General features: G+C 28.0%; 1 protein-coding gene across 1 annotated transcript; it reads right to left on the bottom strand.

The window, feature by feature from the left end:
• Positions 1–1,623: 1,623 nt before the first annotated feature.
• On the bottom strand, positions 1,624–12,563 carry LOC125833127 (uncharacterized). The gene is made up of 9 exons (XM_049512276.1): positions 12,462–12,563; positions 11,611–11,700; positions 4,636–4,724; positions 3,669–3,774; positions 3,222–3,326; positions 2,414–2,527; positions 2,167–2,289; positions 1,935–2,085; positions 1,624–1,799 (listed from the first exon to the last, which is right to left on the bottom strand). Exons 1-9 carry the CDS (start codon positions 12,561–12,563, stop codon positions 1,624–1,626), a joined length of 1,056 nt encoding a protein of 351 aa, XP_049368233.1.
• Positions 12,564–14,060: the final 1,497 nt, after the last annotated feature.

The following is a 14,060-nucleotide window of genomic DNA, read 5'->3' as shown; positions in this document are numbered from 1 at the left end:
AATATGGTAGTCTTTGGTAAAATAGTCATAACTATTTACTCTGAACTCTAAATGAGGAGAAGTTGGTAGCATTAGAAAGAGGTCTCAAAGACCTTCAATTTTATAGTTCATCTGCTACCTAATTAATTATGTGTGGAGATATATGATCATTCGAAGTTGACCTAAATACAATATTATATCAAAACCTAATCGGTAAGGAAGCTTTGAACTCAACTTTGTGTTAGGGGGTTCTTGTGACCTTAATTCATATCCTAATCCATTCCCACAGTACATAATTGACCTTTATACCGATGAGAAATTTAAAAATTACTTGATACAATCTTGCATGTAAATAAAGAATGGTTAGGACCTTAGCTTAGAAATTTTGGGGGTATTACAATCCAAACAATTTTGCAAAGTCCAAATTGTGAGATGACAATATTAAGACATGAGACCATCTCAAAGAAGAATCTATTAGGATCATAAAGAATTTAAACGACCCACTAGGTGGATGAATAGGTCGAAAAATATCCTCATGTATATGTTCCAAGAACGTAGGGGACTCTATCGCAATTTTTATTCGTGATTTCTCACAATTTACTTGTCTTGATAACAAATTGTACAAGAAAACTCACAATTAAAAAGAATCTTCAAGTTCTTTAATGAATATCCGATTAACTTGTTATAATTCATATTATCGTTATAAATCCAGGATGTCACATACAATCATGTCAACTATGACAATATTGAGATTAGAAAATTTCTGGTTTACTATAGAATGTGTCTCAATTGCACTAATCTTTGTAGAATACAAGCTAGAAGTTAAAGCATGAAACTTATATATAACACATGTTTGTCCAGAGACATTCTTGGTGATACCAAGATATTCATGATTAATTTCATCCATTGTCTTGATATGATAATAATTTTCACAAATATCTTAAACTCAAAAAGTTTCTCTGAAACATAGGAGAAAATATAGCATAATCTATGATGAGTTTATCTCTCTTAGGCAAAATTATAATGACTCTTTGGAAGCCCTCTATCAAATTAGTACTACCAAAAATTATGGTAACATTTATCTTTTCCATACTTAAATGAGAAAAATACTTTTCGTCTTTGAATATAATATGTGTTGTAGCAGAATCAATCAAACAAATGCCTTCATAATTGGATAACTTTCTTGAGAAATATCCATATCTTAGTCTTCAATATTTAGATGGTAGTCTCATGTTGATAGTGTATTGTAAAACTATAAAATAAGAAGAAAATCCCCCTTTTATTTATAGTAAAAAATTGACTTGGTCCAAAAGTTAGGATTCCTAATTTTCTCTAAAAGATAGACATTCACTATATTTATAACAAAATGACAATTTTGTCTTTCAATAAAGGGGAAAAGTCCAATCAACATGTAAAACAATTTTATTATATTTACGATTATTAATATAAACAATAATATTGGGACAAAAATAGTACTATAAATGTTTCTAAACAAAATTGTTAGTCTTAGAAATGGGAAAACGAAAACTTTAAGCATAATGCACATTACGATACAAAGTCATAATTCAATATTTTTCATAAATAACCTAAGACAAATAACTTTCTTCAATATTCAGTTGAAAAAATAATACAATTACAAATTTTCTAGGAAAGATTTTCGTTGTGTGCCTCGGGTATGAGCTCAAAATCCCAAAGGTAAAGAAAAGAGTGTACGGGAGTACTTAATGCAGCATCTCCTGAGTTGACACATGTTGCATCATCTCCCAAGTTCACCTGTTGATGCCCATATAAATCTTCGTTTTCTCTTTTTCTCTTTTTTTCTGGCCATAAAAAATAAAAATTATAAGAATTAACTAGGGCAAGGACAATGAATGTGAAAATACAAACAATAATAATAAAAACAATATATAGAGGAACAATATATGTTTTATTGTGACTTTCTTAACTTTGCTTACCAATGTTTGAAGGGATGTCACGTTCGGATAAGTAGTTAGCTTCTCCCCGATTTTTAATGTAAATCCCGTTGCAAGATTCGATACATGTTCCAACTACATATTTTTTTATCAATTTTTTACCACGCACATGTGGTTTACGTCTCGGTGTCACCTGCAAATTAAATCATTTTAATGATCAAACATAAAGAGTCGGTCTCACTATTAATTCTAATATAAATATTTTTAAGCTAACCTGCAATGGTTCTACATTTTCTCTTAATTTCTTCGTTATTTCAGGAACTTCCCCATATACAAGAAATTTGTAAACCTCTATCAAAGATCGAAACTTTTTGTTTGTCTCCAAATGATGATAGACCTGTTTGCCGACAATTATAGAATATTTATTTTGTCATAATTTCATCAAATAAAAAATATAATCGATTTTTGTTGGCAGGTTTTGTTGGCAGGAAAACATGTATATTAATCAAAAGAAAACTTACATAATCAATTATTAAACCACCTGGGCGAGAAATATTCTTGATGATCCAATTTCGCTTTCTATGTTCAAATGTATGTGTATGCATGTAATGCATATTTTTTGGTAGCATTTCATTCTGCAATCAAAATATTAGTTATGGAATTCAAATTTATCAAATATCCATTCTCAAAAGGTAATTATCTGGACAAAGTGGGGAGAATCAACATTTTGTCATCAAGTAATACAAAAAATATTGAAGCATCCACATTTTATATTCTAAAGGATCATGGCATGGACAGCACAATACAATGAAGTATGTTTCTTCTATTTTTGTCTAGAAGGTTAGGTCAGGCCTATAATTGTTACCGACGTATTTGTACGATTAATTTTGAATGAAACTCTAGATTTAGCTTGTTAGATGACCTTTAAAAGTATTATTATTGTTACTATGATATATATATACTGCTTTGGACTATTTTATCTTTGAGCTAAGGGTTTATCGGAAACAACTACTCTACTTTCAAGGTAATGGTAAGGTATGTGTAAACTTTATTTTTCGCAAACCCCATTTCATTGGATTACACTGGGTTTATTGTTTTTTTTATTATTATTATCGATATGGTATATTTAAATGTTGTTGTTGTAATACAATTCATATCTTTTAGCTTTAGAGAAGAACATTTCTATTGTTTTCATAAAATTATTAATATTAAAAAGTTGTTCAAGAATTCATCAAAATATTTTTGTACATATTTTAAAAGGAAAATAAGCAAATCTATAATTGGAAGAACCTTTCAAAACTAAAAGAAAAGAACTTTTCAAAAGTGCACCTGCAAAACATCAACATTTGCTTTTTCTAGTGCGATAAAAGATATAGGAACTTCTGTTAATGTTGCATCCTCATCACCCTCATTTCGGTCCTGCTTATCCATATTCTAGTATGGAAAAAATAATTAGATATTTTATAAACTGAAAAATTGTGTGAAGTAATTGAGAACCCCATTTCATGAGATTACACTTGATTTGTTGTTGTTTTTTATTATTATTATTATTATCAATATAGCTTATTTAAATGTTGTTGTTATAATACAATTCATACCATTTAGCTTTAGAGAAGAACATTTCTCGTGTTTTCATAAAACCATTACTATTAAAAAGTTGTTCAAGAATTCATCAAAAGATTTGTGTACATGTCATAAAAGGAAAAAAACAATCAACTTATAATTGGAAGAACCTTTCAAAACAAAAAAAAAAAAAAGAACTTTTCAAAAGTGTACCTGCAAAACATCAACCTTTGCTTTTTCCAGTGCGATAAAAGATATAGGAACTTCTGCTAATGTTGCATCCTCATCACCATCCATTCGATCCAGCTTATTCATATTTTAGTATGAAAAAAATAGTTAGATATTTTATAAACTGAAAAATTGTGTGAAGTAATTAAGAAGGTTCTCAAAGAAACACCAAAATTGCTTGTTTGCTAGTATGATATATATATACATACACAAAGTGCTAGAATGCCCAAAAAAATACGTGTCCATCAATCTTATGCATTTTGTAACAACATCAATGATGGTTGTGGCTACGCATCTCTAAAGTTTCACTAAATAAATGAATGTGAGATGAAAAGTTCCATCAAAAATCAGAATTTCATTCTAACCAAATTAATATTTTGGGTGAAAATTAATTTTAAAGGCTTCTATTTCTAAGGAAATTCTTAAACTAAAAGATGTACAGTAATAAGCAGACATATTTTTTAGTATTCAAATCTTAATACATTCTCTTAATATTGAGATGTCTATTCAAAGATTCATGCACTTCTATCATTCAGATATGCATTCAGATTTTGACGTCTTATATATAATCATAAAAAAAATGAGGATTTAAACTTGCTAGAAAACTTCTAATACACTACAACTATTACTATTATTTATATGTATTCAAATTATTGTTTTACTTTTTTTTATTTATGTCACTATAGCATGATCAGTTTAGTTTAAATAGAAAAATGAGGATTCATATAGCCAAATTCATTTTTTTTTAATTGAGATATAGTTAAATATTATTGTTATGTGACTTAGATGTGCTAGCTCTAGAAAAAAATTATCTTTCTTCCGTAAGATTACTAATACTAGAAAAGTTCTTATCGAATAGAACAAAAGATTTGTATACCTGTCTTAATAGAAGAAGAACTAAATACCTTATAATAAGTATGTTAAACAATAAATAATTTTTTTAAAGCTTACCAATGACACACCAGCTTGTGGTGCAACAGAAGATATCGGAATTGCCATTATTGCATCTCTACGATCAACTTTGTGGTGCTTATCCATTTTCTGGTAGAAAATAAATACTTAGTTATATATTATGTAAAATTAAAAATTGTGTGAAGTAATATTGGAGGAAACAATAAAAAAGATATCATCTAACGAAATAATGATGAAATTGCTAGTATATACATTAATTAATATTTTAATACTTAATAAAGTTCTAGAATATCACAAAATAGAAAGAAATAGATGTTTTTTCGTAAATCTTATGCTTTCAATAACAAATGCAATGATATTCTTGAAAAAACTCAAGTTTCTTTGCAACTCTTATAGCATCTTCACATAAAAAAGGTTACTTTCTATTCTTGTTAAAAGAAATTATAGTTTCAATAGTTAATTACACAAACTAATTTGTATTTTAATATATTTATCTATAGCATAGTTTAAGAGGAGTAATGATAGTAAGTCAAGTGCTCTATGTTAATTTAATGTTTGTTCAATTTTCATCAAAATTATGATGCTTAATTTGTAGGCGTTTGGACAAGTGATTTCATCTTGTGATTTGAAATCATGAGATGAAAATCAGTATTTGGACAAGTGATTTCATCTCATGATTTCAAATTATGAGATGAAATCCCAAATTCTCCAAAAAATATTTGATTTGGAAATTTTATATCATGATGTCACATTTTCAACTTCAAAAATTGACGCACAAGTTTATTTTTTATATTAAAAAAATCATATATCTACATAATATTGTGCAAGAATACCAAAGGAGTAATAAAATATTTACGAAATATGAACATGATGATATAATTACTAAAGGTATTGACCATGTTCAATTATATTAAAGAGTACTACACTACAACTCATGTTTAATGTTACCATTTTATTGAACTAAATTAAAGTTCAATCAATAAATGTTGTATTTTTTTTTAAGAAAAACTTTTTGATAGTGTATTATACTTTTGTTATGAACTTTTTCTTATTTGGTAAGATTGTAAAAAATAATTCGGGGTATTTTGATAGTTTTAATAACTTCTGGAGATTTTATTTTTATGAGCCAAAAATACAACTTAAAAATTTAAATTACATGTCCACATAAAACTTAACTTAATTTTATATCACGATTTCATCTCACATGGATGTTTATTAAACTAACTTTTTTATATGGGTATAAATGGCTCAAAAGACTTTTGTATATGGTGAGTTTTATCACGGTAGATGTTTGAAATTTTTTCATTATCTCACATATTTTATACTGAGGTGATACAATAGTAATTTTCTAAGTCATGTATGATTTCGATTTGAAAAAAAAAATATTTATATGTTTTTAATACTTGAAAAAAATCAGTCACTAAAAATAAAAATGTTCTTCATGCATCATAGCCACCATCATCTATTATTTACAATTATTATTGGCACCAATCATAATTGGGATAAAAATCATCAAACTTTATCGGCAATCACTATGATAAGTCACAAGTATATTGTTAGACACCATCATCTATCACCACAATCATTAGTTATCACTATTGTCCAACTATCAACCACCACCAAACTACTACATTCAACTTCTACCACCATCACTATCAATAGCTTATATCAACAACACCATCATTAGTCAATACACCATCTTCAATTGACATCCACCACCAATGTAGCTAGTCATCACAACCATCAACCATCATATAATTTTTTTAAAAAATATTTTTGTAGTTTTAAATTAATTTTAGTTTCTTAAATTTTAGATTAAATGGTTGAAAAGACACATTTACTATGACCGATTTTTTTATAACACACTCATATTTTATGGCAGTCCGATGACCCTCCCCCCCCCCTCCCCCCCCCCCCCCCCCCCCGAATATTTTTTAAAGCACTTATTTGGCATTATCAGGTGGGATAAATAAAAAAATAAAAGTTTTGTTATTTTGTTTGTACACACTTGTTGATCAAAAGGTACAAACAAAGGGGTTTGATCATTTTCACTTACTTACACTCTTCGAACAAAGTAAAAATGGAGATCCTTTCATTCACACTTCAATTTTTTCTCGAAGCAATCAAATGAATCTTTTGAAATTTAATCTCATGAATCATTATATTCTTTCATAATTAAGTTTTATCTTGTGTCACAATTGATAAATGTCAAATGGATGCTTAAAAAATATTCAAGTGGATACTATGTCCTCCGTAAAGTTTGAGTACATTACTACTAATTTGGTCATAGATTGTATCATTTTTTTCATTTTCCCTAAACTTTGTGCTTATTAAACTTTAAATAAATAACCATTTTACATATTTTATGTTCAATAATGAGTAACCTTATTATTTAGTATTCATATTTTAATACATCGTCTTAATATTGAATAGTCTATAAAGAGATTGCTAATGCACATCTTATCAGTCAAATATACATTCAGATTTAGACATCTTTAATTTACTCTTAAAACAAATATGAGGCCTTAGCCTTGTTAGAGAAACTCTCAAACTACTATTATCATTATAACTATTACATATATGCATTTAACATATTTTTTACTTCTATTTTTATTTGTATGACTATGGCGTAATTAATTTTGCTTAAATGGAGAAATAAGGATTCATATAATCAATTTTAACTTGTTTGGGATTGATAAATAGTTAAATGTTGTTGTTGTTATGCAATCAAATGTTTTAGCTTTAGAAAGAAAATCCTTCTCTTTCTTCCATTAGACGACTAACATTAAGAAAGTTGTTTCCAAATGAATAAAAAATATTTACATATGTTTATGCTTAAAAAAATCTCTCTAAAAATAAAAACTCTCTTCATACATTATAGCCATTAATTTTATAATAGTGAATAATACCATATGGGTGAAAGTTGTCTTGAAAGACCTATCATTTTTTGGCATGAATGTAGAACGTAACTAAAAACAGCAAAATTAGAAAATAGAATTTAGACTTATATTTATCTATATGAAATATTCAAATATTGATGTTGTGATGTAATCCTTATGTCTTAGTTCTAGAGAAGAATATTTTTCTTTCTTTCATAACACAATTAACATTAACAAGTTGTTCAAGAATCCATCAAAAGTTTTTTGTACACATCTCAAAAGGACAAAAACTAACACCTTTTAATTGGAGGAACTTTTAAAAAGCTTACCTCAACAACATCATCTTTTGATTCTTGAGGTGCGAAAAAAAGATATGGGAACTTCCCTTAATGTTTCATCTTCATCACCAACTTTGTTCTACTTATTCATATCCAAGTAAAAAATATGAAAAAAATAGTTAGATCTTTTGTAAAATGAAAACTTGTATGAAGTGATGGAGAAGGCTTTCAAAAGAGATGTAAATAGCTTACTTACTATATTTCAAGTAATATTTTAAGAACTTAATCAAAGTTCTACAATACCCAAATAAAAAATATTTGTCCATCGATATTATACATTCTGTAACAAGATCATTGATGTTTGTGGTCTTGCATCTTTTAAATTTCACTAAATTCATTGGATGTGTTACAAAAAAAAATTCATCCTAAATCCAAATATTTTTCTAAGAAAGTTATATTTTTGGGTAAAATCAATTTTAAAAGCTTCTTTTTTATAATGAAATTGTTAGAAGTTGTCACAACATCTATCACATACTAAATTAATCCTCACCACAGTAGCAATTATTTCTCTTTTAATTTGGCCAAATCTACGAGGATTGATCTCCTCTATTCTGACCTAGATTTACTAAAACTTGAATCCTTAAAATGGAAAAATGGAAAGAAATGGCTAGATAAAGAGGAAAAATTATGAAATGCTTAGATCCATCTGACTAGTGATTATGATAAATTTCCAAATTGAAAAACTACTATATTATCCATTATCATGATATGTGAAATGAATTTACCTAGTTATTATTGATATAATTATCCTCCCTATTCAAAAAAATTGTATACATTTTATCAGAAATGTTAAAATATGAAAAGATCATTTGAGATAGTTTGGTCATATCATAGGTTGTTCTATGGATGAATCGATCTATTCGTGTGAAAATATGGTAAGTAGAAGTATTAAATATCATATGAAAGAAGGTTTTCTCTAAAGACTTATCAGTTTTTGACATAATGCATACTTAACTAAGAATATCGCACAACGGAGAAAAAAAATGTGTATGGGTGATATCTACTAGTAAATATTAGAATTTAGGTCTCTTTTGTTTGCATTAATTAAGATTTAATTTTAATCATTCAAATCTCATCCATTAAATATGTATGTTTTTTAGGTTTGAATCTCAATCATTAAGTACATTTTGTTATGATGCAGCCATTTGTTGGGTCTGGATAGGTATAAATGATTAGATCTATAACAAAGTCTAATATCATTGATATGTCTATTCAAAGGTTTCTAAATACATTACAATTCACTAATTCTATCCATTCATTGCTAGCTCCATACTCCATCATTATCAATCATCATCATAATTGTCCATCATTATCAACTACTACCATCAACCGCCCACAACTGCCATCATCAACGACCACCACTACCATCCCTAAATCAACTACAACACCACTAGCTATCATTTACAATTATTATTTTCATCAATCATCATTATAATAAAATCATCGAGCATTATCGACAATCACCATCATAAGTAACCACTCACTACTATATATATTTCCAACCACCGTCATCATTCATCACTATCATTAACTATTAACCACCCCGGTAATACTACCATAAATTGCTACAACCATCATTACCAATAAGTACTATCCATAACGCCAATATTAGTTAGCACACCATCATCAATTGACATTCACTATTACCTGCGCTAGTCATCACAACCATAAACTAGCATATAATGTTTTAAAATATTTTGTTGATATATAAAGTGTTAGATTAGTCTCTTATTTTATTAAATTTTTGGGGGAAATGCTAAAATGACACCTATACTATGGACGGATTTGAAGTAATAACACTTGTAATAGTTGTTTAAAGTATTTCTTTGATATTTATCATGTGAGTTGTATAACAAATTAAAGTTTTATTATTTTATTTTCACATTTGTACTAATTAAAAGGCAAAAAAAAGTTGTTCTATGTTTATCACTTAGTTACACTCTTCGAACAAAATAAATAATGATAACCCTCTATATCACACTACAATTTTTCCTCAAAAAATCTGTAGAATCTTCTAAAATTTAATCTCTTGAATAACTATGTTCTTTCATAATCAATTTTTTTCTTGAGTCACATCACATAAATTTCCAAAAATCACCTTTAAAAATATCCAAGGGGTGCTAGGTTTCCAAAAAAGGTATGATTGTTTAGGCGTTATTTTAACAATTTTTCCAAATTTTATATTTATTAATTTTTTTCATACTCATATGTATAACGACTAATTCGATCGTTTGAGTGGCTAAAGCCATAGTACCCTGGTTGGAGTCCCCATAGTGAATTATCTAATAAGACCTCAAAGATAGGGAGGGTATAAAAACTTATATCTCTTATTTAATCTATATGGTTTGTGTTGTGATGTAATGTTATGTCGTGTTATGTTAGGAGGTGACCTAGTCATATAGACCTCTAGAAGAGACTCTGAGAGTGATTAAAAGTATGAACCAAGTATTCTTCATGCTTGTTGCGTTCATTTTCTGTTGATGAGTTAAGTCTTGTTCATGATGTAGTGAGAACCTACAGTTCCATAAGAATGAATTAATTTAGCATATAAAGTACTTTAAAGGGGTTAATTAATAGAGTAGAAACTACATGAATTAGGCTATTGTGATCATGGAAAACTATTGTATGATGAAATAACCCTTAGGTTATAAATTAGACCTTGAGAAAGGGTAGAAAGAAGTGGGTTTGAAAATTTTACAGGCCATTGTTTGAATAGTAGATGATTAAATACTTTTAAATTTATTTGTTTTAGACTTTAAGGAAATGAATGGCTCAAAGTGAATTAGCTTGCTCAATTAAAGTTCTTCAGTTGATGTTAGGTTATGATTTACCTTGAGTTAGACTTTGATTAGTTACTTGTGTGTATTGTAAGTCTGTAAAGAACAGATAACATACTAAGATATATATATATATATATATAGACACTATTCTGATGATGAGTGACTCGATTTCGATGTGAGCTTATTCATAAGCAGTTGTGGGTGATGAATACCATTTCAATACGATATATGAGTGTGTAATGGATCGAGTACCAGCTGTTGACCAGGTTAGAGACAAGTCCAAGTCCCCACACTTCTAAATAATCTTTATTATGGTAGAAGAGAAAGCAATGGCACTAGTTTAGGAGATTGTTGCGCTAGCTCTGACTTCATCAGATGTAGTCATTCAAGTATTGACTTTGTTGAGGGGTTTGGTAGGGACTGGAGTGGCACCCGAAATTTTGACAGGGCATTATTTATGGGTCTAGTATGTTGTTGATATGGCTTCGTGGATGGACAAGGTTTATGAGATAGGGCTATTTTCATGAACAATGACTGGACCGGTGATGACGAGAGATGAGCATGATCTATTTTGGAGAGTCACTAAGATGAATCCTCGATGGTTCTATGTTTTTGAGTCTGAGGATGTTAACGAGTTCAATAACAAACGTATTATTTATTTTTCAGATCTTAATACACCATCTTAACATTGAGATGTCAATTCAGATATTCTTAATACATGTCTTATCATTTACATATGCATTCATATTTAGACGCCTTATACTCTTAAAACGACAAGTGAAGCCTTAGACTTGTTAGAGAACTTCTACTACTATAGTTAAATGTTGTTGGTTTTATGTGCCTCGGATGCTTTGGCTCTAGAAAGAAAAATGTTTATCTTTATTCTTTAAGACAACTAACATTAAAAAACTTATTCCCAAATGCATCAAAATATTATTTTTACATGTATTAAAAGGAACAGAACTAAGCACCTTAAAATATGTAAGCTAAACAATGAAGAAACTTTTCAAAAGCTTACCTCTAAAACATCATCTTGAGGTGCGACAGATGATATGGAAATCGCCACTATTGCATCTTCAACATCTACTTTGAAGAGCGTATCCATATTCTAGTAGAAAATATAAAATAATTTGTTATTTATTTCATAAAATCAAAAATTGTGTGAACTAATTATATTGGAGGAGACTATCAAAAAGTTTCCCTTTAAATAAAATAAACATCAAAATTGCTAACTTGATTGTAATTTATATGTGTGTTATAACATTTTAAAACCTTACTAAGAGTTTCGGAATACCCCCAACAAAATAAAAATAAAAAGGTGATTTTCCATTGGTCTTAGGTTTTCAATAATAGAAACAATGATTTCCTTGGGAAGTTCAAATTTCTTTATCATTTTTCAAGCATCTTCACATTATAAGAAAGTTTTACTTTCTATTCTTGTTAAAAGAAACAGTAGTTTCAACGGTAATACAAATTAATTTATCTTTTTAATATATGTATTTATTAAAAAAAATAAGAGTAGTAACGATTTAAGTCAAATTCTCAACGTTAATTCAATGTTATTTCAATGTTCATGTGGGTATAAATGGATCAAAACACTTTCATCTATTATGTGTTTAAACAAGGGTAGAAGTTTGAGATTTTCTCATTACTTGATTTTGTAGCAAGGTGATGTCAAACATTTAATTTATTTTTATTTATAGAACTATTTAGATGTTATTGTTATGATACGATTCAATTGTATTCTTTTCTTTCATAACACAATTAACATCAAAAAGTTGTTCAAGTACCCATCAAAAAAATAGTGTACATTTGCTTGTAAGGAAAAAAATAAGCACCTTATAATTAGAGGAACTTTTTAAGGCTTACCTCTAAATCATCAACTTTTGATTTTTGAGGTGTGATAACAGATATGGGAACATCCATTAACATTGCGTCTTCATCACCATGAATTTTGCTTTGGTTATCCATATTCTAGTAAAAAAACAAGAAAGCTTAGTTAGATCTTTTGTAAGACAAAAATATTTTGTGAAGAATTAGAAAAAAAAAATTCAAAAAATGATGAAAATTGCTAGCTTGCTAGTAATTTATATATACGTGTCAAGTAACATCTTAAGAACTTAATCAAAATGCTAGATCACCCACAGAAAAAAGAGTCAAAGTAAAAGATGCTTGTCCATCAATGTATACATACTGTAACAAGATCAAGATCAATTATTGTTCTGGTCATACATCTCAAACGATTTACTAAATATATTGGATGTATGATAAAAATAAATCATTCGTTATCAAAAATTCTTCCTAAAAAAGTTTTAAAATTTGGAAAATATCAATTTTAAAATTTCTCTTTAAAAAAAAAATTAAAGGCGCCCACAACCTCTAGATCTATCACAAATTAAATTAATCTCCACTCAAAGCAACAATCATTTATCTTTTAATGGTCAAACCTAAGATGATCTATCTACTTTATTAGAACTTGCATCCTTGAAATAAACATAAATGCTTATTTAAACAGAGAAGGGGGGCTTAGATCCGTCATAAGAAAAATTATAGATTTCGATCTATTGCGAGCATGCATCTCTCAAGATTCATTGGATTAGTGATAAAAAAAAATAACTTCTTATATTTAAATTTATTTGAAAAAAAATTATGAATTTTGAGAAAAATCAATTTTAAAGATTTCTTTGTACAAGGAAATTGTTAAAGTGGTTGCTACCTTTAGATCTATCACAAGTTAAATTTATTTTCACCATGTCAATAATTTATTTTTTTTAATTTGGTCAAACCCAAAGTGATCGATCTGCTCTCTTTCCTTCTAGATGTACTAGAACTTTCATCCATAAAATAGTAAGAAAATAATAATAATAATAATAATAATAATAATAATAATAATAATAATAATAATAATAATAGAAAAAAAGAATCAAGAACCTAGATAATTTAATAATAGAAGATATATCGATAGATCAATGAAATTAAGAAGGCATAAGTCTAAACCTCAAACTTATTTGTAGCAGCTGAACTGGATTAAGAATCTTCTTTTGATAGAATGAACTCAGCAGGCGGAGAAGACAAAGTGAGAGTAAAAAGAAATTGTTTAGATATATACTAGTCTATTTCAGAGTTGGTAAGAAAATTAACTTTGTTTCTTTTAAATGCTTTTTTGGGAGGTAGAATTGAAGGCAAATTCGTGTAATCTTTCTTTTGAATAGTTTTGGTGTGTGTTTGATATAATTTCCTTAAAAATCATTCAAATATTGAAAAGATTTCACTAAAATTATTTTAAATTTTTTTTTCCTATAAAGTAATTCAACTATAACTTTATGTCCTAAAATAAAAAAATTATTTCTCTCAATAGGTTTCTTAGTTGATATACCATGTCTTATTAATTTCTTATCCTCATATCATGTACGATACAACATAAGTTAAATTTGAATACAAAAATATTAACTTTAACAATTTAATTTT

This window comes from Solanum verrucosum, unplaced genomic scaffold (genome assembly GCF_900185275.1).
Source record: "Solanum verrucosum unplaced genomic scaffold, falcon-dt-bn FXZP01000288.1, whole genome shotgun sequence".
Taxonomy (NCBI): Eukaryota; Viridiplantae; Streptophyta; class Magnoliopsida; order Solanales; family Solanaceae; genus Solanum; species Solanum verrucosum.
This window is presented reverse-complemented; position numbering and strand designations above follow the sequence as displayed.

What these genes read in the sequence shown, in the direction of transcription:
- LOC125833127 (XM_049512276.1), bottom strand. Translation starts at nt 12,563, where the DNA reads ATGGATAACCAAAGCAAAATTCATGGTGATGAAGACGCAATGTTAATG. An exon ending in CAAAAGTTGATGATTTAGAG is followed by an intron (nt 11,701 to 12,461) that starts GTAAGCCTTAAA and finishes ATTTTCTACTAG; the next exon opens with AATATGGATACGCTCTTCAA. An exon ending in CAAAGGTTGATGTTTTGCAG is followed by an intron (nt 3,327 to 3,668) that starts GTACACTTTTGA and finishes TTTCCATACTAG; the next exon opens with AATATGGATAAGCAGGACCG.